The sequence below is a fragment of the Hyla sarda genome, chromosome 1 (assembly GCF_029499605.1).
Source record: "Hyla sarda isolate aHylSar1 chromosome 1, aHylSar1.hap1, whole genome shotgun sequence".
NCBI lineage: Eukaryota > Metazoa > Chordata > Amphibia > Anura > Hylidae > Hyla > Hyla sarda.
The window spans coordinates 137,995,362-138,021,564 of record NC_079189.1 but is presented as its reverse complement, the minus strand read 5'-3'; the positions used below and the strand labels follow the sequence as shown (position 1 = coordinate 138,021,564).

Genomic DNA, 26,203 nt, shown 5'->3' with positions numbered 1-26,203 from the left:
TGGATAACCTGGGGTCATGTGATATTGCTGTTAGCTGTAAGGTATGCTGGGCTACCCTGACATCATCTCTGTGTTCCTAGTACTACCTCCATTCATTCAGGCGTCAAACGCCATGTCTCCCTCATCCCTTCTGCTAATATTGCAAAAACAAATTGCTTTGCATCACCATATTCTGACCCCTAAAACATTTTTATTTTCTCCATTTACAGAGCTGTGCTGGGGCTCTAATTCTGTAAAGCCATCAGTAGTTTTTATTGATATCTTTTTGGGATAGATGGCTATTTTTTCTTTTATGTCGTTTACTTTTCAGGACAAAAAAAAACTTTGATAATTTGGAGTTTTTTTTTTTACATTTATAAACACTTTTTAATTGTTTTAATGTTTAGACTCCCAATGCATCTCCCAATGGATCACTGTCATACTATCGTATCTGCAGGCTACTGACAGCAAAAAAAATCATAGCCTTTAGAAGGCCCCTGGCTGCCATTACAACTAATTGTCATTGTTTATGTCACATCTGCTGTACACAGCATTCATAATTTATTCAGTCATCTGTATATATAAATACAGATACTGGGTCCTGTCATCACTACCCCAGGTGATTTAGATTTTGTGGGGTAAAAAATATCCCTTAAAATAATGATCTAAAAATACCAGTACAGCTAAGGAAATTCTATAATATACTCTAAAAGGGCAGCTGCAAATAAGGCTAGGGATACACAGATACACGGGGTGCAAATTGCATCTAAGTCATGTGACCAAAACACTTCTTCAAATTTTCTGCAACTTTATTACAGATACAATTTGGCTACAACATGTGACCCAACATTCATCAAATTTGCAGAGCTGATTCAGTGCTGTAGTCCCCTCGTAGTCTTTCCTGTGCTGCAAAATTCCGAAGCACCCAACTGTGCAGGGAACTGGTGCTGACCCGATTCACTAGAAGGAAGCTGTGCTACTATTCTCCATCATAGTGGTTGGTGGTTTTGTTGCTGTACAGATGAATAAAATAAAGGGGCAAGAGCACTGAATTAGTGTGCAGCCTATTCTTTCTGAGGATCCTTGAGGGTCCCAGAGAAAGTACCCCCGCCAATCATAAAATTATAGCATATCCTAGCAGTATGTATTACTTCAAGAGATAGAAAAATCATTATAGTCTCCTTGCAGCTAACACTAATATTAGACATATTGGGATTTATGAAAGGATGACTGCAGAATGTGCAACTTATCCCCTATCCTAAGGATAGGGGATAAGTGTTATATCACGGGGGGTCCAACCGCTGGGGCCCCCCGTGATCTCCCGAACGGAGCCCCGGCTCTCCCATAGAACTGCATCGGCCGCAACCTTCGGCAGTGGTCGAAAATGTCCATTCCATGCAGGGAGTCGGGGCTTCGTTCGGGAGATTGCGGGGGGCCTGGAGGTCAGACACCCCCCCCCCCGGCGATCTAATACTTATCCCCTATCCTTAGCCTTTAAAGGGGTTCTCCGGTGCTTAGACATCTTAGCCCCTATCCAAAGAATAGGGGATAAGATGCCTGATCGCAGGAGTCCTGCCGCTGGGGACTCCCGTGATCTTGCACGTGGCACCCCGTTTGTAATCAGTCCCCGGAGCATGTTCGCTCCGGGTCTGATTACCGGCAACCACAGGGCCGACGGCGTGTGACGTCACGCCTCCGCCCCTGTGTGACCTCACGCTCTGCCCCTCAATGCAAGTCTATGGGAGGGGGTGTGACAGCTATCATGCCCCCTCCCATAGGCTTGCATTGAGGAGCTGAGCGTGAGGTCACACGGGGGCGGAGGCGTGACGTCACACGCCGTCGGACACGCTCCCGGACTGATTACAAACGGGGTGCCGCGTGCAAGATCCTGGGGGTCCCCAGCGGCGGGACTCCCGCGATCAGGCATCTTATCCCCTATGCTTTGGATAGGGGATAAGATGTCTAAGCACCGGAGAACCCCTTTAAGTGCTTTAACCCCATGTTCTCTCTAGAGTCAACATCCTGTTCTTATTAATGCCCATTTTAGCATGCGTAGTTCAGTTTTACTAAACCTGAACTCCAACCCTCCATAGAGCCCTATGACACTAAAGTGAAATGATACATTTCTGGCTGCCTGTAGCCATCACGACTGGGAACGTACTAAATTCTGTTGATGTACTGGATTGAGTAATAAAACAGTGTGCAGTAAGTGCCTAAACTAATTCTTAACTTTATATCCGTCCAGGGGAATTGGAACTCTGTATCATAAAGCAAAGCTATGAATGCTATGAAAATATATTAAGAAATGAATGTTCTAGGGTAGACAATTACTTTAAGCAAATATTATTTTTGGTGTTTCTTTTTTACTGTGCATATAGACAGAAGCTTATACTGATAGTGTGGCACAAGTTTCTGATACATTGGCCCTGATTTACTAAGAGTGTTTTTATTAATGTGGATTGTTGTTTCAGACTTGTAGGATTCCACTCTATTTACTTCACAGGTCAGGAAAGTGCTGACCATCTTTTTCTTGGTGTGAATTTCCAGCCATTTATTCACAGGATTTTGTGTGAATTCAATAGTAATAGGTTGGTTGTGAGAAGACGCTCATTTTTGACCAACCATTTTTGGCGCTCAACTCTACATTTTGGCGCACAACTCCACAAAAGCGGAACTGTTTAGTAAATCAGGGCCAATTTTATTGGATAGGTTCACACATTTCTAGTCTGCTGTATAGCCAATTACCGTGCAGCACCACATAGAATTTAACACAAATCGCCATAGTTTTACTGTGTTTTTTGAAAACACAATTTGTAAGAGTGAAACATTTTTTTTTAAACATATTTAACCTGTAAAAATCATGCAGCCAAAAACTGCATGGCAAATCCTCAGTGATTCCTGGTAAATTGAGTTTGTTTTTTGCCGTGTGGTGATTGGCAGTATAGCACACTGCCACTGTGTGTGTACCCAGCCTAAGAGGTATGTTAACAATATTTTCTGTTAGAAAAAATAACAAAGTGTTAAAGCCAATCTGTCGCCGCCAATGGCAGTGGTAAACCACTGGCACTGTTACATAGAGTACAATAAAATCATACCTATCATACCTTTATATCTCATGTCCGTGTGTTTATTATCATACTTTTACCATACTTCTGTGCGCCAAATCAAAACCCAACCTTCTTGTCTATTAATAGACAGGCATGGCCCGGCTTACACTGCCAAGTCCTGCTTAAATGCCATGAGTGTGCCATGGTATTCAATTGCAGAATAGGTTCAATAATCACTTGAATGCACAGCTTCTCTATATGTGTAATGCCAGAATGAAAGAGGGATAGAGATGGGTTGCTGTCTTTCTGCTGGTGTAAGTGAATGCATGTGCAGGGCTGGGCGCTGTAAGTCAGGCCATCCCTGTCTATTAGTATGCAATAACACAGGGGTTCACCACACAGACCCTAGGCCACACTTTCCTGACATTTGCTCAACCCAGAAAACATTGTTTCTTTGTAAAAATAAACACATGGACACAAGATATAACTTTTTTAAAGTCTGATTTAATTTTAATCTGTGCAACGATGTCAAAAGTTCACCACCCCCACTAATGGTGACAGACTTGCCTTAAAGGGGTACTCTGCCTCAAGGCATCTTATCCCCTTTCCAAAGGATAGGGATAAGATGTCTGATTGTGGGGGTCCCACCACTGGGGACCCCCGTGATCTCTGCTGTGGCACCCCTGACATCGGGTGCAGATAGCCATATGTTTGGCAGTGCGGGGCGGAGGCTCCTCATGCCCCCTTCCATAGATTTGCATTGAGGGGGCGTGGCCGTGACGTCACGAGCGGGGGCACAGCTGGGACGTCACAAGCCTCCAATGCTGCACCAGATGCTCTAAACAAATGCCGGGCGCAGCAGGGAGACTGCAGGGGTCCCCTATCCTTTGGATAGGAGATAAGATGTCTGAGGGGGAAGACCCCTTTAAATATACAATTATATAAAAGCCTAGATGAAATTATTAGTTGTAAAAATGTAGTCACCTGGGTATTTAAAGTATGCCAAGTCAATTAAAAACCTAACCAAAGTGTACTATATCAATAAGATTAGTGCCAGTGCTCTGGTCCACCCCAGTATTTACTTCCCATGATGACGTGCTCTTCCTACTCTGTAGATAATGTTCCGAAAACACTGCAACAGATTCCTGAAGCTGCAGTGTGTTCAAACATTATTAACAGAACAGGGAAAGCGCATTGCCAATAAACAAATAAACCCGGGGGGGGGCATTGACACTTGACCAGTAGAGGTGAGTATAGTTTGTTATTTTACTCACGTAGCATTCTGTGTTTAGGTTTTTTATTACAACAGATTATCCTGTTGACTGCTCTAAACAGACTTATCTGCTTTGTCAGATTTCTTCAGATAAGAAAAATGTTCTATAAAAATATGTACAAGGGCATGAGTTTTTTGTACACCAGAGGTATGAAAAAATTATCTACCGGTCTTTTCATACTGTTGTTTTTTGTGATTCTCTCTTTTCTACAAATGCCGCAGTTAGAAATTACATAAAGTCTATAGGTGCACTACAAAAATCCTTTTTATCTGGTGTGTTGAAGGTATTTTTTCATTTATTTTTGGAGAAGTCTATGGTATATGTTATGTGTATATATATATATATATTGTGGCAGTGTGGCAAGGAAAGGGTGTATTTCCCTTGCTAACTCTGGAGAATGCTCCACCTGTGGTCTGATTAATGAGGTATCAGGAAGGGAAAGTGTGTTTAAAAGGAAAGGAAACAGAATAGTTGGAGCTCTCCCTTGGAAACAGTATGCTGGCTGTTAGAGGGGAGACACACTGGCCCTGTTTAGGTAACACGCAGAAGGCGCTGCGGGTGGTCCAGGTTCGGGTGTGAACTGGTAGTAAAACAGGTTGCAGGTGGCAGAGGTTTTTAACTGGATGAGGGAAGCTCACCAGTTGATAGACAGGGCATACTTACATGTATAGTCAGTGACCAGACGGTCTAGGGATTTATTTTTGTTCCTGTTTATATTTTGTTTTACCTGCAACCTGTGGAAACGACGATCCCGGAGCTAATCCCCAAGGAGGAATCCTTACATTTTTGTGGAGGATGCTGGCATGCCGTTGCCAAGGGCAACCATCGGGCAAGTTGGAGAGGAGCCGTTGCTAGGAGCAACCCCCTGCAAGATTGCAAGTCGGAGGAGCCCAGCAGAGGAGTTCAAGCACAGGATGGTGTCTGTGGAAAAGCACAGGATGGTGTCTGTGGAGGAGCGTTGCTAGGGGCAACGGATCAAGATTTTTTTTTACTGGAAAAAGGACATCGGCAGGCCGTTGCTGGGGGAAACCGACGTGGGCCACAACCGGTGGTTGCCAGGATGAAGCCGAGGTCCCGTGAGTTGTTGGTGGGCAGAATCCCACTGTGGGTGGACTTGGATTGTTGCCAGACTGTATCTCGGATTATGCCAGAAATAATTCCAACTGGAGCCTGGTAAGACTGTTCAAATTACCTTTGATACATGTTTTGGGACAGTAAGCCATATGATGGAGATATGTGCGGAGCTTACCGTTGAAATTGTGCTGGGCAGAGACTTTCCATATTTCTGGCATCTGTGGGATGCTGAGAGTGCACCTGAGAGTTCGCACACAAAGGTTCCGGAAGTAGTGAGGACTGGGGTGTCTCTACTGGACTGTGTGAATGGTGCTGTATATTGTGAACCCATGCAGGCTGATAATGTTTTTCTTGAAACACTTATGTTAATGTGTTCTGATGTAAAGAGTACTGTTGCCACCTCTCGCAGGACAAAAGAAAACCTGTGTGAGCTGGAAATAGAAGGTAAAAAGATGATGGTTTTGTTAGATCCAAAATGTGTAATAAGTCTGGTAAAGACCAGCGACAGAAAGCCAGACCCTGCTGTAAAGTCTATACAAGCCGGTATCTGGGGTTATAAAACAGTTAATGTGTGTATTTCTACTCCCTATGGTACCATAAGTCATAAGGTTGCATTTGAGCCTACCTTAGAGTATGAAGTAGTGCTGGGGAAGGATTTTCCATTTTTTCAGCAGTTGAGGGAAGATAGTCAGGTGACTAGAGCAGGAACACCTGATAGGCTCACAACACTTGATTTACACCACATAGCAGGGGACAGTAACTCCGCAGAGGCTGAGGATGGGGAGTGTCAGCAGACCCTAGGTATATCTCAGGTGGGAGTGTGCCAGACAACTAGGGGAGCTGAAGAACAGTCCGCGAGTCAAGTTAAAGAGGTAACTGGAAAAGAAGCTACAGAGATGGCTGTGGAAAAACCAAAACTCCGGAAAAGAGTACCGGTGGAGCTGGGGGCTGCGCTTACGGTCACAAACAGAGTCCTAAGTGAAGAAGATGTGGTGTCTGAACTAGAGAGAGGTCGTAACCAGGAAGGTCGAACCGCTGGACCACATATTGTTACAGACCCAGGAGCCCTAGTAGTTTTTCCAGGCCATGGAGAGACTGTGACAAGACAAAAGACAAGTCTGCCAAGGAGCCGAGAGACAGTTCAGAGGAACTGTTTGGGAATCACCCGGATTCGCTGGTGCCCAGAGCCATTGAAGTTGTTGCTAGAGGCAACAAACTTACCGCCAAGGGATTGCCGGTCCGACGGGAGTGTTTAGCAAGAGTCTCCAGAGTTGCCAACGTGGTGGGAGAGGAAGAGTGCCAGGTGTCAGTGGCACCTGTTGTTGATGATAATAATGAGGCACAAGTGGCCGCAACCCAGAAAAAGGGGGAGACTTCATCTAGAGATGGAGTAGAGCTGGATCGTGTGTATGACAGAGGACCAGAGAATGTCTCAAGGTCTAACAGTGAGAGTGAGGAGACTGCTGTCAGTAAAAGGTCTCGGAAAAGACGAGCTGGCCTTGGAAAAAAACTGGAGCTCTTCCAGAATCTGGAAGAAACCCTGCAGATGGTTTCTGTGAATTTGATGGAGAAAGAAAAAGAGGTACATCGCTTGACAGAGGAGAAGGACAAACCACTTGCTGACTTTAAGAGAGAGCAAGAAGCGAGGCTTCAGCTGGAAAAAGTCATGGAGTATCACAAAAGGGAGTTTGTGGCTCTGCAGGATGAACTGTCCCGCTCCCAGGGTCTTGTGACCAGCAAGGAGAGGGAAGTGGAGAGTCTGGCCAAGCGGATGTCATTCCAGGAAGAAGAAGTGAGTCTTCTACATGGTGCATATCAGGCTCTGCGGAGTGATCACAAGGCTAGGCTGGTAGCCATGGGAAAAATAGAAAAAGAGAAGAATGAAATAAAGATGGAAGTTGAGGCTCTTGCCAGCAATCTGGAGAGTGTCTCTAAAGCTAAGAGACAACTTGAGGAGGAAGTCAAAGCGAAGAATGCCCTTGCACATGCTCTTCAATCTGCTCGTCATTACAATGACTTGCTCTGTGAGCAGTATGAGGAGGCCCTGGAACAAGTTGAGACTCTGAAACATGAAAACAAGAACTTGCAACAGGAGATCTCAGATCTATCAATGAGTTAGAGAAGACCAAGAAACAGTTGCTGGACAGTGAGAAGATGATCTCTGCACAACTCAAGAGCGAGCAGCTGAAATATATAAAGCTGGAAGATGACATGAAGATCTTAAAAGAGAGCCTGGAAGCGCAGAACGAAACTCGCAGAAGGTCCCACGTAGCTGCCTTGATTTTGCTAGGAGCGCAACTCTACGAGCAGGTGGCTGTGCTGGCGGACAATGAACAGTTGAGGAAACAATTGCTGTCTTCGGAAGATACTGTCAGGGACTTGACAGAGTTACTTGACAGTGAGAGAATGAAGTCTGCTAAGCTCCAGTGTAAGCAGCGAAAATGTGAGAAAAAGGAAGAGGACCAGGAAGTTCTAAAAGAGAGCAGAGACCAAGCTATGGTTGAATTGGCTCAAGAAAGGCTTTTGGGGCAGAAGTTACGGGATACAGGGATGCTTGCTCTGAAGCCCGGTAAAAAGTCCTCTAATGCTAAGATTGAGGTGAAGCCCTGTAAGAATTCCTCTGAAGCTAGGACTGAGCTGAAACCTGGTGTGAAATCCTCTGAAGTGGAGACTAAGGAGGAGTCGTGCGGGAAATCCTCTGAACCTGAGCAGACCAAAAATTCTGAAGGTAATGCTGAGGCAGAGAAATCCTCTGAAGCAGAAGCTAAACCAGAGTCAGCCTCAAAATCTATGAGTAAAGAGAATGGCCCAACTGAAGCTACAGGTGAAGAGAAGAGTAAGCCTGAAGAAGCTGCAGAGAAGAGCCAAACAGTAGTAGAAGCTGATTCTACACAAGAATCTGAAGGAGCCAAAGACTCTGAAGCCAAACCTGAGGAAGCTGGTGCCCCTGAAGAGAAAGCTAGAAGAAATGAGGTGAAACCATGTGAGAAATCCACTGAAGTCAAAACTGTGGTGAAACCAGGTGGGAAGTCCTCTAAAATTGAAACTGAGAAGGACCCGTGTCGGAGGTCCTCTGAAGCTACAGAGAACAAGACAGTGGTTGGTGAAGCCACTGAGGCCGAAAGATTCTCTGAAGCAGAGGCAGAGGTCCGGCAAGCCAGAAGAAGACAAAGGTTAGAAGCATCAGTCCGCTCTCTCCTTAATTTCAAGAACCCTGCCCACACCAGGGTGAAGAACCTGGTACTAGAGAGGTGTGACTGAGAGACTTGTAATTGGTGGCTGGTAAAAGTCCGGAAGAAAAAAGTCAAGGACTTCAGAGACTGTGGGACAAAAGTTGTCCAAGGAAAAGGAAAGGCAGTTGGACTCTGCCTTTTGAATAAAAGTGCTCCTTCCCGGTGGTCTGAGCAGAGGGGGGGGGGGGATATGTGGCAGTGTGACAAGGAAAGGGTGTATTTCCCTTGCTAACTCTGGAGAATCCTCCACCTGTGGACTGATTAATGAGGTATCAGGAAGGGGAAGTGTGTTTAAAAGGAAAGGAAACAGAATAGTTGGGGCTCTCCCTTGGAAACAGTATGCTGGCTGTTAGAGGGGGAGACACACGGGCCCTGTTTAGGTAACACGCAGAAGGCACTGCGAGTGGTCCAAGTTCGGGTGTGAACTGGTAGTAAAACAGGTTGCAGGTGGCACAGGTTTTTATCTGGATGAGGGAAGCTCACCAGTTGATAGGCAGGGCATACTTACATGTATAGTCGGTGACCAGACGGTCTAGGGCTTTATTTTTGTTCCTGTTTATGTTTTGTTTTACCTGCAACCTGTGGAAATAAAGCTGGCGAGGAGCCAGACTTGTATGAGGAACTTTGGTCTGTGGTGTTATTGTGAGGAATGTGTCCCGTGGCAGTGACCAGGACGATCCCGGAGCTAATCCCCAAGGAGGAATTCTTAATATATGTATGTATATATATATATATATATATATATATATATATATATTGCACTGAAAAGTCGTGAGGCATGTAATACTGCTAATTTACATTTTTATTTATATACATCTTTACGTGTTAAAAGAACCGAGCATCTCCACGAGTGCCAGCGCTAGACCAGTGACCCCTGCAGAGAGACTCACTTCTAAATGAAGGGCAGGGAGATGCTCGGCTAAAGGGCAGGGGCTGGGCAGGGCAGGGGCTTAAGCCCCCTTTGAACCCTATGTGTGCACGTCCCTGGTGCAAGACATATATACATTTTCCCAAGTGCCACATAATCTAGGTTTGGCTTTTTTGGCCTACAGTTTTCTTTGCAGTGGCTTAAAAATTCCCAGGCAATAAGCTTGTTGAAAACTGTTGAAATGAAAGATGCTTCAAATCCATTTCATTTTTACAAGGGAAAAATAAAGAAAAAAAGGAGAACTAAGAGCATTCTGAAATGATCCATATTGTTGCCAAGGAATTGTAAGATATAACTGCTTGTGTATGTTTTTACACAAACCGTTATGAGCCAAGGGTTGAATACACAATACAAATGAACAATCCCTAACTAAATATCAATTAGTGTTACTTGTGAAATAATACAATAGAACAGTCTGACACATTAATGTTTATATTTGTCTTGTGTTCATTGTACTGAATGTAATTACATCTTATTGTTCTATCTGCAGATCTACTTGTATTACTTTCAAGCTTCCTGGTTTACCAGTCTGTGGAAAATTTGATGATAGAGACAATTTTGAGAAAATAATTGTAGACCAATCCAATACTGCAGGTAACAGATTTAATGCAGTTTTCAATTACAACCTGTTACCGTAGTCTGTTTTCTTCATAGACCATACTGAATATGCTGCGTTGATTTTGTAGACCGCACAATGGAATCTGGAGTGTTGTGTACCACACATTTATTTCTATTTTGCATTGGTTGTCATTGTTTTATCTTTCAGAACAAAAAATAATTCATCATGGGAACATGCTGATTTATTAATAAAGTAAACCTCAATCCTTGCTGTTACTGGCCATGTTCCAAACATTTGGACTACCAGGACTTTTTTCTGATTCCATTACCAGACCATGTCATGCTGCTAGTCTTGCCTGTGTAATGGTCTGGTGTTCTACATGTGAGGACCAGGTCAGGGTTATCAGAGAAGAGATGTGGCTGCTTACCAGGCTTTGCATCCCTGGACTTTGAAGGAGGGTTTTCCTCAGCTCAAATCCACAACATTTTCTGTGGAAGCCTTATTAAATATGATAGGATTTTTCAAAAATGTTGGGGACACGCCCTATTTTGCAGCCACATCCTCTTTTCCCGGTGGCAACACCCCTTTTTAGGTTTTCTAAGTAAAATGGAAAGTTGGTCAGGTTTTACATTTTTACTGGGAATTCTGGCACAGACACAATTTTGTGGGGCAATGCACCAAATTCTGGTGCACAACCTGACAAAACAGGGCCAATTTAAAATAGAAAATCAGGGCCAATTTATTTGATGTATTCTAGGTTATTGTGTTTAGAATGTTAACATCTAATTAAGTAAAAAAAAAAAGTTTATATATTGTTTTATAGCCTTGGCGCCATCATTTTAATATTGTTTTTACTTTCATGTTATGAGCCCCACATTCCCAAGAGATAGGAGTATTACTATTTGGTTGATTATCTATATTTTTTTTATTGAATAGTCCAATGGGTGGAAATTAATTTTAATGGGGCGTGAAAGCTAAGCTTAGCGTGTGAGATAAAGAACATCCTAGCCACATTCCCCTGAATATGTCTCCACACTCCCCTATCTCTAGCATTCACACCCCAATTTGAAATAATGTTTCTGCCCATCTGACTATTTTGTGAACATACAATCAACCAAATAATAAAACTCCTATATTTAAGGAACTCAGGGGGGGGGGGGGTGAAAGGGGTGCAGTAAGAACTAAGCACACCACTTGAATCAGGCAACACACATACAATGATATAAACAACTCAACTCTCTGGACTGAACATAGGTCCTGCTTAAAGGGGTACTCCGCTGCTCAGCATTTGGAACAAACTGTTCCAAACACTGGAGCCGGCGCTGCCCCCTTATGACATCATAGCACCTCCCCCTCAATGCAAGTCTATGGGAGGGGGTGTTACTGCCATCACGCCCCTCCCATAGACTTGCATTAATGGGGCTGGCCGTGACATCATGAGGGGGCGGGGATATGAAGTCACGAGCTCCTGGCACCGGCTCCAGCGTTCGGAACAGTTTCCAGATGCTGAGCAGTGGAGTACTCCTTTAAAGGGGTCTTTCAAGAATTGTATAAACTTCATCATATACTAACCTTATCAATTGTTTCCTGTTAACAATTTCAGCAACAATATTTTATTAATGATAAAATGTTCTCCTCTTAGGTGTTTGTGTAGAAGACGTTAAAGTATCTCTAGGCGAAGAGCTCTTTAAATTATGTTATGAGGAAGATGAACATGTTTTAAAAGTTGTTGGAGGGACATTGAAAGACTTTTTGAACAGTTTTAGCACTCACTTGAAGCAGTGTGGACAGTCCCGACCAAATGAAGATGGCAGTGGTCTTCAAGAAGGGTCAATATTGTGCCTTGAAAAAGATCCAGATTTCCTAAATGTTTATTATTTTTTTCCTAACAACATTACTACACTAATTCTACCTGGAATAATAAAAGCCGCAGCATACACCTTGTACGAAACTGAAGTGGAAGTAAAGTTGGTCCCACAACGTGTCAATGATGGGAATGACTTTATTAAGGAACCTTATATATTGTACTCTGTGCAAGTCAAAAAAACAAAACCTTCTTTATCTCCTTGCAAACCACAATCATATGTTGTTATTTCAGCTTCCATCTTTTGTAAGACATTTCCTTTTCATTTCATGTTTGATACAGACATGAATATGTTACAGGTTGGAAATGGAGTTAAGAAACTACTCAACAGAAAGGACATTCCAGGAAAATCTAACTTTGAGGAATACTTTGAAATCCTTTCTCCAAAAATAAGCAGTACCTTCAGTGGGATAATGACTATGTTAAATATGCAGTTTACTATAAGAGTTAAACGATGGGACAACACTATTGAGAATTCGTCAAAGGTGAGACCTGTAGTAATAATTTATTATATTCCAACAGCCAGCTACGTTTGTTGACTTTGGTCTGACGACTTTCCTGATAACTGTTCAGCAATTACACTCATTATATTAAGGTTTAGCCCATAAGTGTTCTTCAGGTTTACTAACCATTGTTGTGAACAAAATGGTAGCTAATGTAATGCTTTTTAACCTTTTCTTCATCATCTGTCTGTACAAAGAATGCAATACCATTACATGTTAGTAGTGCAACATTTTTTTTGTAACTTGCATACAATGGCTATACCACTATCAAATACATAATGTTGAACTGCCACACTTGGCAAGTGGGCAGTGCCCAATGGGAAAGGGGTGTAACTTAGCTGGAAAGGGTGGGGATTTAGTGTGACTTTGTTTACCACAAGTGTGACAACATTTTGAATCAGATTATCAACTTGGCAGCTAGACATTACCTCTGTCCACATTCTGGTACTGTTGAACTGTTTTGACAGTGTCATACTGTGGAGGGACACATCCCAACTGGTACAGTCATCATCCATTTATTGTTAAATCACATTTCTAGGAGGAATAACGTAAGAATAGAGCAATTTTGAGTTATGAGAAAACATGCTATATTGCAGGTTGCTTTTGAGTGTCACATCCCAGAGCCAGTGTTCTATTACATTTTGACATCAGTGTGTTCAGGTCCTTGAAGGGCTGTAACTTCTCTTTATACAGTTTCTGTAGAAATAGATGGATCAGATCTTGAACAGCTTCACTCAGATGCGGAGAAAGAAAACTTAAAAAGGTTATCCAGGAATAGAAAAACAGAGCTAATTTCTTTCAAAAACAGCTCCATGTCTGTCCCCAGGTTGTGTGTGGTATTACAACTTTGCTCCATTCACTTTAATGGAACTGTTCTGCAGAGCCACACAAAACCTGGAGACAGATAAAGAGCATTGTTTGAAAGAAATTGGTTCTGTTTTTCTATTTTTGGACAACCCCAGGCACTGTCTGCAACATAAAATATTGCAATGTTGCAGGTATAGTGATTTGTACACTTTCTCTAATGAATGTCTTTTAAGAATATTACCTTTTGCCGTTGTAAGTCAAAACACTAGATGCCCCCATACAGGCTAATTTGATATTCTGTTTCAGGCAGTCATCTAAATTCTCACAGCTTGTCATCTTTGTATTTGCAGCAGGCATTTAGAAACACAGAGTCAGGAAGTAAAAGCTGACACAGCTTGCCTCTGTAGTTGGCTCACAAATCCCTCTGCTCACATATTCTAACATCTGCTGCATAGGAATGAGTGTGTCCGAGGCAAGCACTGAGTCCGCATTCACTCACTATGCTTTCACTTCCTCCCTATGTCTGCTGTGCTGTGCTGGGTATCTTCATCCAATCCTACATGCTGCTTTGTAACCCCCTCCTCTCTGTTTTCATGCTGTAGTCTAATAGACAGGACAGGAGTGAGCACAGAGAAAATTTCCAAACTATTATGGTATAAATTTTGCAACAAATCACTTGTTTTTATTTAAAATAGTTGTTTTCATATCCATGTATTTGTGTCACCCAGGCACTTATACATGGATGGTGTAGGCAGTATACCGCATATGTGAAAATGAAGTGGCAAATTTCCTCCCTAATACTATGCAAATGTAATATGGCTCTATTGAGTGTCAAGTTTAGTTACAGTACTTATCATTAAAAACATAATTCAGCACCTTATTAGGGTGCTTTCACACTACGCTTTCAGCCTACGACTGCTGGATCGGGTTGTGGGGGGGATCCGGCTGGGGGGGGGGGACCGTGTGCTCCCGTACCCCAGCCGGACTAGCCCTGAAATCCATTGACTTTAATGAGCTGACCAGAGTCACCGTTTGACTCTGGTCGGCTCATTTTCAACCCCTATCTGGTTTTCTGACCAGACCTAAATCCATAGTATTCTACGGTTTTAGGTCCGGTCACAAAACCGGACATGGGGCAGAAATGAGCTGACCGGAGTCAAACGGTGACTCCGGTCGGCTCAATAAAGTCAATGGATTTCAGCGCCGGTCCTGCTGTCGAACAGCAGTAGCCCGATCCGGCAGCTGTAGGCTGAAAACATGGCGTGAAAGCACCCTTAGATTTGATATACAAAGTCTATTTATTTTTCGGAGGGGGGGGGGGTGTAAGTTAATAAATACATTTATGGAAATGACATTTTATAGTCAGAATATACATATATTTATATAATTGAAAAATAAACTTTTTAGAGCTGCATTCCAGTTTTAGACGGAACAGTTTATTCTACAGACGTGTGATTATTTGTCTCTCTAGGCAGAAATCACTGCTGAAAAGCTAATGGCATTTGGTTTGACATGTTAAGATAGGATATAGCACAGCACCTGATGAAACTGTATGTGACATCATTAAGTGTGCTGGTGTACTATCTTTTACTTTTTATGGTTACAGAAAACTCCAGAGTAAAACCAAAAATCATGTAAGGTTTGTATGGATTTCTTACCCAGCACATTACAAAAATGATGCATTAAACCATTTACCAAATTTCCCAATTCATTTTATTCATAATATTTTTATTATATCATTTATAAGAAATGTTACTTCTATTGTTTATTCTGTCAGTAGCTAGTTTATCACGTTTATAGTTCATCTGTAGATGTTGGCTACATTATAATCTTAGTTCCCATAGCTGTTTTCAGATTCTGGCTACTAGTCGAATTAGTTGAAATTGTTGACAATATTGTTATATTCAATATTGTTCGAAGAGTTTCCTTTTTCAGACTGATCTTCCCTGCATGTTTTTAAGATTGTATCTTCCTATAATATAACATCAGTTGAGTATGTCCTCTACACCTACAGCTTGGGAAGAAAATGGACTTCGGGACTTGTTGCCACACAGGCAATGTAAAATAAAAATAAAACAAAATTACCTAATTATATAGCAATCACATATAGAAAACATGTACTATTTGTTAAATCACTGTAAAAGCCATGTAGAAAGCATACTATTTTTAAGTGTTTTGTCTTTCTCTTCTACAGTCACAATCGATGAACCTAAAAGGCCAGATGATCTATGTTTTCGAATCAAGCGCTCTTCTGTTCCTGGGCTCCCCCTGTGTAGATAGATTAGAAGACTTCACAGGACGAGGTCTCTACCTGTCAGATATTCCAATCCACAATGCGCTGAGAGATGTGGTACTAATAGGAGAACAGGCCAGAGCACAAGATGGACTGAAAAAGAGGTTAGGAAAGCTAAAGGCTACCTTGGAAAGCACCCATCAAGCTTTAGAAGAGGAGAAAAAGAAAACTGTTGACCTTTTGTTCTCAATCTTTCCTGGTGAAGTTGCTCAACAGTTATGGCAAGGACATACTGTAAAAGCCAAAAAGTTTAACAATGTGACCATGCTCTTCTCTGATATTGTGGGCTTCACAGCAATATGTTCTCATTGTTCACCCATGCAAGTTATCACCATGCTGAATGAACTTTACACACTTTTTGATTTCCAATGTGGAGAACTCGATGTCTATAAGGTAATTCTTTGAGTTTATTTTTACTGTAAAAAATATTTTTGAGCCTTAGTTTGGTCTCAAAGGGAAATATGTCAGCCAAGTACCAAGTAAAGAGATGCAGATACCTTTAGCTTTGCTAATGTGGCCCAGCCTCAGTGACATGCCATCTGCCTCCCAACCCCCATCTTGCTCTGCATGACTGACATACAGGCCTGTGTATGTAATCAGAAGTGCTAAAGATATCATTAAACTAAAGGAAAACTGTCAGCAGAGTCACCCACACTAACTTGCTGGTACTGGCTAACAGTGCAGGGGACCTGGATCACAAAGGTCTTTTCCATTTTCCTCTACATTGTGCTGTTCCAGAGATATCTATATAAATACTAATATGTAAATGAATCAGGTTGGTGCACTTGGGGGAATGCTGTGCTATGTCTGCCTCATCCCTGGTGAATGTCCCTTCATATATATTCATAACATTTCTCAGTAGCACAAAGTAGGACTCCAACTCACAAGCCTGATGACAGGACCCTGGCTGGCTTATCTAAGGAGCCATAAAGCTAATGTGCTGTATAACTAGCCCCCACCTTAACATCACTGGTCCTGTGCTGACACTCTGAGATGGAAACGAAGTTCACTGCTAGCTGATGCTGTGATGACAAGTCATAGCTCACAAGGAGATTATGAACTTCTGGGAAGGGAGAGCACAGCTGGAAGGGAGAGCACAGCTGAAATGGGCGTTCTAATACTTTTCATAATGACACTATATTAGTAAGTTGCTTTGGTACACATTTTGTCACCATACACGAGTTTTTTCTGTTGCTGGACAACCCCTTAAATTTTATTAAATATTTAATAAAAAGGGATATAGATAAAGGTCTGATATAATACGAAAACAAAAAATATAAATGTCGGATTAATCTGTATAATGATTGGTCTATTTGATGACCGTGAGCAAAAGCAATACAACCAGGCAACTACCTGTTCACCCACACTATAACCCAGTGTATTAGGTTTAGTGTGGGTGAACAGGCTGACCATTTTCCTTTAATGCCCTAGCCATTTTTAGAAATTTTTGAACAACATTTTTAGGGATGTTTTCTTTCAAAATATCTTATTTTATTTGGATCACTTCCTAATTTTCTTAAAGAACCCATGGAGCCTCTGCTTGCATGTTTGCTTTATCTTGCTGCAGTTGAAAGAGAGAACTGTATGCAAAGATTGAGAATTGTCTCCTCAAGAAGCAAGAGCTTCCAATCCTGAGGTATATAATTTCTCCTAGGTGACTTCATATGGACCTAAATACATGGGGGAAATTTATCATTGGTTGTTTGTGCGTAGTTGTTTTTTAATGTAAATATTTTTTTGTTTTTACATTAAATATCGAAGAGTTGAGGGAAATTTATTGAAAGTTTGCACAATTTGTGGTTCATTTTACGCAAGTATACTAAAGAAAGCAGTGACATATAAATGTGTAAGTCTATTTTTGAACTCTGCTTGGGGTGGTGTAGATTTGTGAATTTTACGTGATTTTTGCACATAATAAAAAATTCAATAAATTCATTACCACCTCATGTACATCAAGTGGAAAACACCCAGACAGCCAATTTTGTTGAAAGCACAGTGCTGACAGATGAACGAGAAATTTACAAAAAAAATTGCTAATAATTAATACATGTAAAAATCTTATGAATTGAAAGGAGCAGAGGTTCATTGTCTTCTCAATTAACTCCACTTCCAGCTAGGATAAAAGCTAGATGCTTCCTCCACTCCTGTGTTAACTCCCACCTTCACGGTGGCCCTGCTGGATCAATCCATAGCTCCCCTGAGCTGGATGCATGGCAGCATCAGGTTTACAGGGCAACTCATGCTCATGACCCTGTTGGATGAGTTACAAGGGAATTGTAAGGGAATTACCATGCATTGGCAGTTTATTGTGGTTCTTTCCTTTTGCTATCATTTCTAGTTTGACTCCTGATTTACTATCAGCCTTTGTTCTGGATATTGCTTCCGTATCTAGGTGTGGATTGTTTGTTACCTGTTCTATGCATGACTTTTGTCTCTTTTTTTCTTATTTTTTTCCCTCTCTCTCTCACTCTATGGACTGCCACATTCTGATTGATTTCCTGTTGATGACCATTGGCTTTGACTGGGCTGCCATCAGAAATGTTGTGGCCCCTTACACAGCTTCAGGCCTGGGCCCTACTCTCAGTGCCCTCAATAATGCTCCTCCTTGGTGTCCTAGAGAGTAGGTTAGTGTGTTGAGGAAAGGTTAAGGGGATTGGGTGGTGGTGGGTAGGTAATTTAACTTCCCCTATTAGTTAATGCCCCCATTAGGTAAGTAGTAGGTTATGCCCCTGGTAGGTGGTAGGTAATGCCCCCAGAAGGTAACATAGTAACATAGTTCATAAGGTTGAAAAAAGTCCATCAAGTTCAACCTATAACCCTAATGAGTCCCTACTGAGTTGATCCAGAGGAAGGCAAAAAAAACTCATACCAGAGGTAAAAATGCCTTCCCGACTCCAAATATGGCAGTCAGAATAAATCCCTGGATCAACCTTCTGTCTCTATAAATCTAGTTTACATAACCAGCGATGTTATGATTCTCCTAAACTGCATCCAGATCCCTTTTGAACTCTTTTACAGAGTTCACCATAACCACCTCCTCAGGCAGAGAATTCCACAGTCACACTGCTCTTACAGTAAAGAACCAACATCTGTGCTGGTGTAGAAACCTTCTTTCCTCTAAATGTAGAGGATGCCTCTTGTTATAGATACAGTCCTGGGTATAAATAGATCATGGGAGAGATCTCTGTACTGCCCCCTGATATATTTATACATAGTTACAGTGGGTATCAAAAGTTGGGGAACCCCAGGTAAAAATTTGTATTAATGTGCATAAAGAGGCCAAGGAAAGATGGCAAAATCTCCAAAAGGCATCAAATTACAGATTCAACATTCTTATAATATGTCAGCAAAAGTTAATTTTATTTCCTTCATTTACACTTTCAAAATAACAGAAAACAAAAAAATGGCGTCTGCAAGTTTGGGCACCCTGCAGAGTTAAAGGGGTACTCCGCCCCTAGACATCTTATCCCCTATCCAAAGGATAGGGGATAAGATGTCAGATCGCCGGGGTCCCGCTGCTGGGGACCCAGGGGATCGTCGCTACAGCACCCCGCTATCATCACTGCGCAGAGCGAGTTCGCTCTGCACGTAATGACGGGCAGTACAGGGGCCGGAGCATCGTTACATCACGGCCCCGCCCCTCGTGAAGTCACGGCCCGCCCCCGTCAATACAAGTCTATGGGAGGGGGGGGGTGGCGGTCGTCACGCCCCCTGCCATAGACTTGAATTAAGGGGACGGTCCGTAATGTCATGAGGGGCGGAGCCATGACATCACTCTGCTCCGTCCCCTGTATCGCCCGTCATTACGCACAGAGCGAACTCGCTCTGTGCAGTAATGATAGCGGGGAGCCGCAGCGGCGATCCCTGGGGTCCCCAGCAGCGGGACCGCGGCGATCTGACATCTTATCCCCTATCCTTTGGATAGGGGATAAGATGCCAGGGGCGGACTACCATTTTAATATCTTGTACTGCCCCTTTGGCAAGTATCACAGCTTGTAAACGCTTTTTGTAGCCAGCCAAGAGTCTTTTAATTCTTGTTTGAGGTATCTTTGCCCATTCTTCCTTACAAAATTCTTCCATTTCTTTGAGATTTCTGGGCTGTCTGTCACGCACTGCTCTTTTAAGGTCTATCCATAGATTTTCAATTATGTTGAGTTCAGGAGATTGTGAAGGCAATGGCAAAACCTTCAGTGTACGCCTCTTGATGTAATCCCACGTGGATTTTGAGGTGTGTTTAGGATCATTATCCATTTGTAATAGCCATCCTCTCTTTAACTTCAGTTTTTTCACAGATGGCATTAAGTTAGCATCCAAAATTTGCTGACATTTTATTTAATCCATTTTTCCTTCTTCGCGTGAGATGTTCCCTGTGCCACTGGCTGCAATACAACCCCAAAGCATGATTTATCCACCCCCATACTTAACAGTTGGACAGAGCTTCTTTTCATTAAATTCTGTTCCCCTTTTTCTTTAAATGTACCTTTGCTCATTCCGGCCAAAAAGTTCAATTTTAATCTCATCGGTCCTCAGAACTTGTTTCCAAAATGCATCAGGCTTGTCTATATGTTCATTTGCAAAGTTCAAATGCTGATTTTTGTGGTGAGAACGTAGAAGAGGTTTTCTTCCGATGACTATTCCGTGAAGACCATATTTGTACAAGTATCTCTTTATAGTGGAATAGTGTACCACAACTCCAGTGTCTGCCAGATCTTTCTGGAGGGATTGTGCAGTCAAACGTGGGTGTTGAATAGTTTTTCTCACAATCCTGCGAGCTGTTCTGTCTGATATTTTTCTTGGTCTTCCAGATCTTGCTTTAACTTCCACTGTTTCTGATGACTGCCATTTCTTAATTACATTCCGAACAGAGGATATTGACATCTGAAAATGTTTTGCTATGTTCTTATAGCCTTCACCAGCTTTGCAAGCATCAACTATTTTCAGTTTCAGATTTCTAGACAACTGCTTAGAAGAACCCATGGTGCTGATTGTTGGGGCAAGTTCAGATGAGTCTAGGCATTTAAAACCTTTGAGATTGACATCACTTGGTCTTCCCAGATGATGATTGAGAACAATTCATGACACTGGCAGGTCTCAGCTTTGCAAAGGGGGCAGTGCATACTATAAATTCTGCAGGGTGCCCAAACTTATGCAGACGCCATTTTTTTGTTTTCTGTTATTTTGAAAGTGTAAATGATGGAAATAAAATCTAACTTTTGTTGACATATTATAAGAATGTCGAATCTGTAATTTGATGCCTTTTGGAGATTTTCCCATCTTTCCTTGGCTTCTTTATGCGCATTAATAAATTTTTTTTACCTGGGGTGCCCAAACTTTTGATCCCCACTGTCTTAGGTCTCCCCTAAGCCTTCTTTTTTCTAAACGAAATAACCCCAATTCTGCTAATCTTTCTGGGTACTGTAGTCCTCCCATTCCCCATATTACTCTGGTTGCCCGTCTTTGAACCCTCTCCAGCTCCACTATATCTTTCTTGTACACTGGTGCCCAATACTGTACACAGTATTCTATGTGTGGTTTGACTAGTGATTTGTACAGCTGTAGAATTATTTCCATGTCGTTGGCATTTATTCCCCTTATTGATACACCCCATGATTTTATTTGCCTTGGAAGCAGCTGCCCGACACTGATCATTACAGCTAAATTTACTATTAACTAAGATTCCTAAATCCTTTTCCATATCAGTGGTCCCAAGTGTGCTTCCATTTAATACATAATCTCAGCCCGGATTTTTCTTCCCCATGTGCATAACCTTACATTTATCAGTGTTGAACCTCATCTGCCACTTCCCAGCCCAAACCTCCAACCTATCCAGATTCGTTTGTAACAGTGCACTGTCCTCTATAGTGTTTACCACTTTACAGAGTTTAGTATTATCTGCAAAGATTGCTACTTTACTATTCAACCCCTCTACAAGGTCATTAATGAATATATTAAATAGGACAGGACCCAAGACGGAGCCCTGTAGTACCCCACTAGTAAGTCACCCAATCAGAATAAGTACCATTAATAACCACCCTCTGTTTCCTATCACTGAGCCAGTTACTTACCCACTTACAAACATTCTCCCCCAGCCCATTCCTTCTCATTTTATGCACCAAACTTTTATGTGGCTCCGTATCAAATGCTTTTTTAAAAATCCAGATATACGACATCCAGCAATTGCCCTTGGTCCAGTCTGGAGCTCACCTCTTCATAAAAGCTGATCAGGTTAGTTTGACAGAACCTACCCATCATAAAGCCATGCTGATATGGGATCATACATTTATTTTTATTAAGATATTCCAAAATAGCATCTCTTAGAAAACCCTCAAACAATTTATATACAACGGAGGTTAAACTAACAGGTCTATAATTCCCGGTGTCACCTTTTGATCCCTTTTTAAATATTGGTACCACATTTGGCCTGTGCCAGTCATGAATATTAAAAATCGGGGTTTGTCTATCACATTACTTAATTTCTTTACCTGAATGCCATCTGGACCTGGTGATTTGTCTATTTAGATGTTTTGTAGGCGGCATTCTACTCCTTCCTGGGTTAGACAGGTGACCTGTACTGGGGAGTTTACCTTATCACACTGTATTTCACCTGGCATTTCATTTTCCTCTGTGAATACCTTGGAGAAGAATTTGTTTAATATATTTGCTTTTTCCTGATGCCTGTTTATAATTTCTTCCTCGTCATTTTTTAAAGGGCCCACACTCTCATTTTTGATCTTTTTGCTATTTATGTAGGTAGCCCCCTGTAGATAGATAGTAGGTAGTGCCCCCAGTAGATCGTGCCCCTAGTAGGTAGGTAGAAGGTAATGCCTCCAGTAGGTTATGTCCCCCCCCAGCTGAGTAGTGCCACCAGTAGATAGTAACCCTAGTAGGTAGTGGTCCCTGGTAGGTTGTGCCCTCAGGTAGATATTGCCCCCAGTATACAGTGACCCCAGTAGATAGTTCCCCCATGTAGGTCATGCAGGTAGGTAGTGTCTCCCAGGTAGTTAATGCCCCGAGTTGAGTAATAATGACCCCAATTAGGTAATAATGCCTCCAGCTAGTTAATAATACCTCCAGTTAGGTAATAATGCCCCCAGTTATGTAATAATGCCTCACATAGGTAGTGCTCCAATAGGCAAAAAATTTACCAGTTAGTAAGTAATGGCCCCACATAGGTAAAAATTAACCCCACTTAGATTTTCTAACAAAAAATATATATATAATCCACTATGCTGAGGCCAGGCTGTCAGCAGCCTCCGGAGAGGCGCGGGACTTCTTCGGCAGGCTGCATGATGAAATGACATCATCACGCAGCCTGCTGCACAATGTATACTTTTTACGTACATTGTGTACACCATTTGCATAATGTACGTACACGAGTCGGAAAATGCTATAGCCTGTACGTATATTATGCACACAATTTGCACACTGTACGTTCAGAAGCAGGAGACCGCTGTTTACATAGCGGTCTCCTGCCTCTGTGCTTCTGCTGCCGCAGCGTGGTACAGCGGGGTCTGGGCCCTCTGGGAGCCCGGGCCCCTTACTGGTGAACTGGCTGTACGCCCCTGACGGCTGTACGCCCCAGTACGCCCCAGACCATGACCATGGAGGGAAGTTATCAAAAGTGGTGTAGCTGAAGTGAGTTTGTTTTTAAAGGGGTATTTCGCCTATCCAAAGATAGTGGATAAGATGTCTGATCGCAGGGGTCTGAACTTTTCCTTCTGAATGCTGGATTCGGGGGCAGGGTCAGGTCACCCCCCTCCCAAAGACATGAATTGAGGTGGCATGTCGTGAATGGAGGGGGCACTGCTCCGAACCCAGCATTTAGAACAAAAAGTTCAGACTGCTGGAGTGGTGTGCAGGAGATCGCTGGATAGGGGATAAGTTGTCTAGGGGCGGAGTACCCCTTCAAGTTGTGCTTTTTTGGTATACTTGCACCAAATTAATCAAAAAGGTGCACACACCTTACCTATCTTATTAAACACGTTCTTGAAAGCACTTATTCTAAGCAGGCTAAATGATGGTGTAGACTTGGGTAAAAAAAAAATTAATTGTGCAAAAATATGCACCTAAATGTAAAGCACCTTAAAGGTGCAGTTTATAAATATGTTACACTGCAAATCACAACTGGAGAAGAGTTCTACTACAACACTTTAAACAGGGGCATTTACAGCTACACCATGTGAAAAGACACCATATTTTTTGCTATTTTTACACAATTTGAACCTAAAGTGCACTGCCACTAATGATAAATTCCCCCCATGTCCTTGAAATCCTTCTGCTGTATAGTTCATCTTTCCATAAGTGTGAAAACCAGGGGATTCTAGCCAGTATCAAACTGTGGTTTAGAGAATCCACATTCCACTGTGTAACCATATTAGAATTTTGAGGGCTCCAGGTTCAGCTTAGAACAAGTGGAAGTTTGTATTTTATGACTATAACATAGATCTTAAAATGCAGCCATATTATGCCTGTGTGAAACCAGCCAAAATGAAACATTGCTTCTTATAAAATGTAATCCAGTTTTGGAGGTCTGGGTTAATCTTTATATAAGTCTTGAATACATTAGTCACTGCTGAAACTTAGAGACCCATTGTGATACAAAAATCTTAATATCATTTCAGTCATTATAGAATTTTTTTTTTGTTGTTGTAATGTCCTATTAGTAAGCATCCAAAATAATATTTTTAAAAAGATATGCAAACTAAGATCCGTAACATTTCACATTCTTCCTGTACACTCAACAAGGGACACTGCAAGCAATTACTGGCCTTAGGGGTCATTGGGGGAGATTTATCAAAACCTGTGTAAAGGAAAAGTTGCCCAGTTGCCCATGGCAACCAATCAAATTGCTTCTTTCATTTTGCAGAGGCCTTGTTAAAAATGATAAATCTGATATAATTTGATAAATCTCCCCCATTGTGCCTTTGCTCTTGCACGTTACAGTTGAGGCAAGTGATTGGCTGCAACTCCCTGTGTAGAGTATACAAGAATGGCATTAGGGCACTTTTGCAGGACAGTCCAGAGCAACAGCAGCAGCACAGGACTGAAAGTAAGTGAAGGGGTGTACAGTGTCCATTTTAGGACATTGTCAGTCTTCAGCCATACCTCTGTCCTCCGTCAGGTGAAACAGTGTCCCACCTCCTCCCGCGGACCAATCGCCGTCAATCGTCAGCTGCAACTCCATCCTCCGTCAGGCGAGACGGCATCCCGCCTCCTCCCTCACACCAATTGCTGTCATCCTTCAGCCATAACTCCCTCATCCGAAATTCCCTCATCCAAAATTCCGTCATGCCTCAGACGATTCTCCCTCAGACGCATAGCAGAGCCAACGCTGCAGAGCACTGTATAGCAGAGCCGACATTGAATAGCATGTACAGCAGAACCCGTATAGTAGAGAGCCAACACTGACTCGGCTCTGCTACACGGCAGGAAGGTTTTTCGTCTGAGGGATGACAGAGTCTTGGATGACAGACTTTAGGATGACGGAATTTTGGATGAGAGACTTTAGGATGACAAAGGAGGGAGGAGGGAGTTGCAGCTGACGCCTGACGGAGATTGGCCCAAAGGAGGAGGCAGGACGCGGGACGCCTGACGAAGGACGGAGGTACGGCTGACGACTGACAATGTCCTAAAATGGACACCGTAGGGGTTAGTCTGAATAACATTCATAAATCACTAAAAATACTACAGAAAAAATATAATATAGTATTTATTATAGAAGTGTATATGCTTGTGAAATTGTTGCATAATATGGAGACTTAAAGGAAATTATACATTCATCTTATTATGCTGGAGAAACGCAATGCGATATAAGCTGGATATGATAAATTAAAGGAATTATTGACATTTAATTATTACAATTCTTTTATAGGTGGAAACTATAGGTGATGCTTACTGTGTGGCTGGGGGACTACATAAGGATAGTGAGACACATGCCTTTCAAGTTGCTCTGATGGCTTTAAAAATGATGGAGCTCTCAGATAAAGTCATGTCTCCTCATGGAGAACTTATAAAGGTCAGTTACCTTGAAGTCCATATTCCTTTGATCTTCAAAGATTCCCTATTGATCTGCTGTATATCCCACTTCACAGCTAGATTTTTTCAATTCCATTTTATCCTTTTTTTCCCTTGCTTAGTCAGTAATTTTTTTCATCAGACCTTTCAGAATAAGGCTATGTTCACATCAGCGTTAGGGGCTCCGTTCGCTGATTGAGCTAAAATGGCGGATAAAAAATTGCTGCATGTCAGGTTTTATGTCTGCTAAAATCATGCATAATAACAAACATCTATAAGAACCCCAATGGACCCTATTCAAAGTGTCCGGTGTCACAGCCTCCGTCCCAGCCTTATTATCCATGTGTGTAACGGAGCTCCCTGATGGAACCCCATAACGCTCATGTAAACATAGCCTAAGCTGTCATGTGTGTACAAGAGGAGTAGCACAGTTTCTGGACATTCATATATAACTTACATATGGCAATTTCACCCAGTTATCTCTTAGACAGTGGGTGGAGGCAAGCTACTATGATATCCCCCATATTCTATACACACACACACAAAATTCTGCTCCCCTTTATCTCTATAACAGAACCTTCAGAAGCAACATGGAGGACATTGGACCCTATTAACAGTCTGTGTGCCA

At 42.2% G+C, this 26,203-nt stretch overlaps 1 protein-coding gene across 1 annotated transcript in view; it reads left to right on the top strand.

Moving 5' to 3' along the window:
* GUCY1A1 (guanylate cyclase 1 soluble subunit alpha 1) overlaps nt 1-26,203 on the top strand; it is a 63,209-nt gene that overhangs the window by 30,518 nt on the left and 6,488 nt on the right. Inside the window, exons 3-6 of the mRNA XM_056562119.1 lie at nt 10,026-10,129; nt 11,737-12,443; nt 15,463-15,954; nt 25,433-25,576. Of these exons, the coding sequence (XP_056418094.1) occupies nt 10,026-10,129; nt 11,737-12,443; nt 15,463-15,954; nt 25,433-25,576 (1,447 nt within the window). The remainder of the gene's footprint in view (nt 1-10,025; nt 10,130-11,736; nt 12,444-15,462; nt 15,955-25,432; nt 25,577-26,203) is intronic.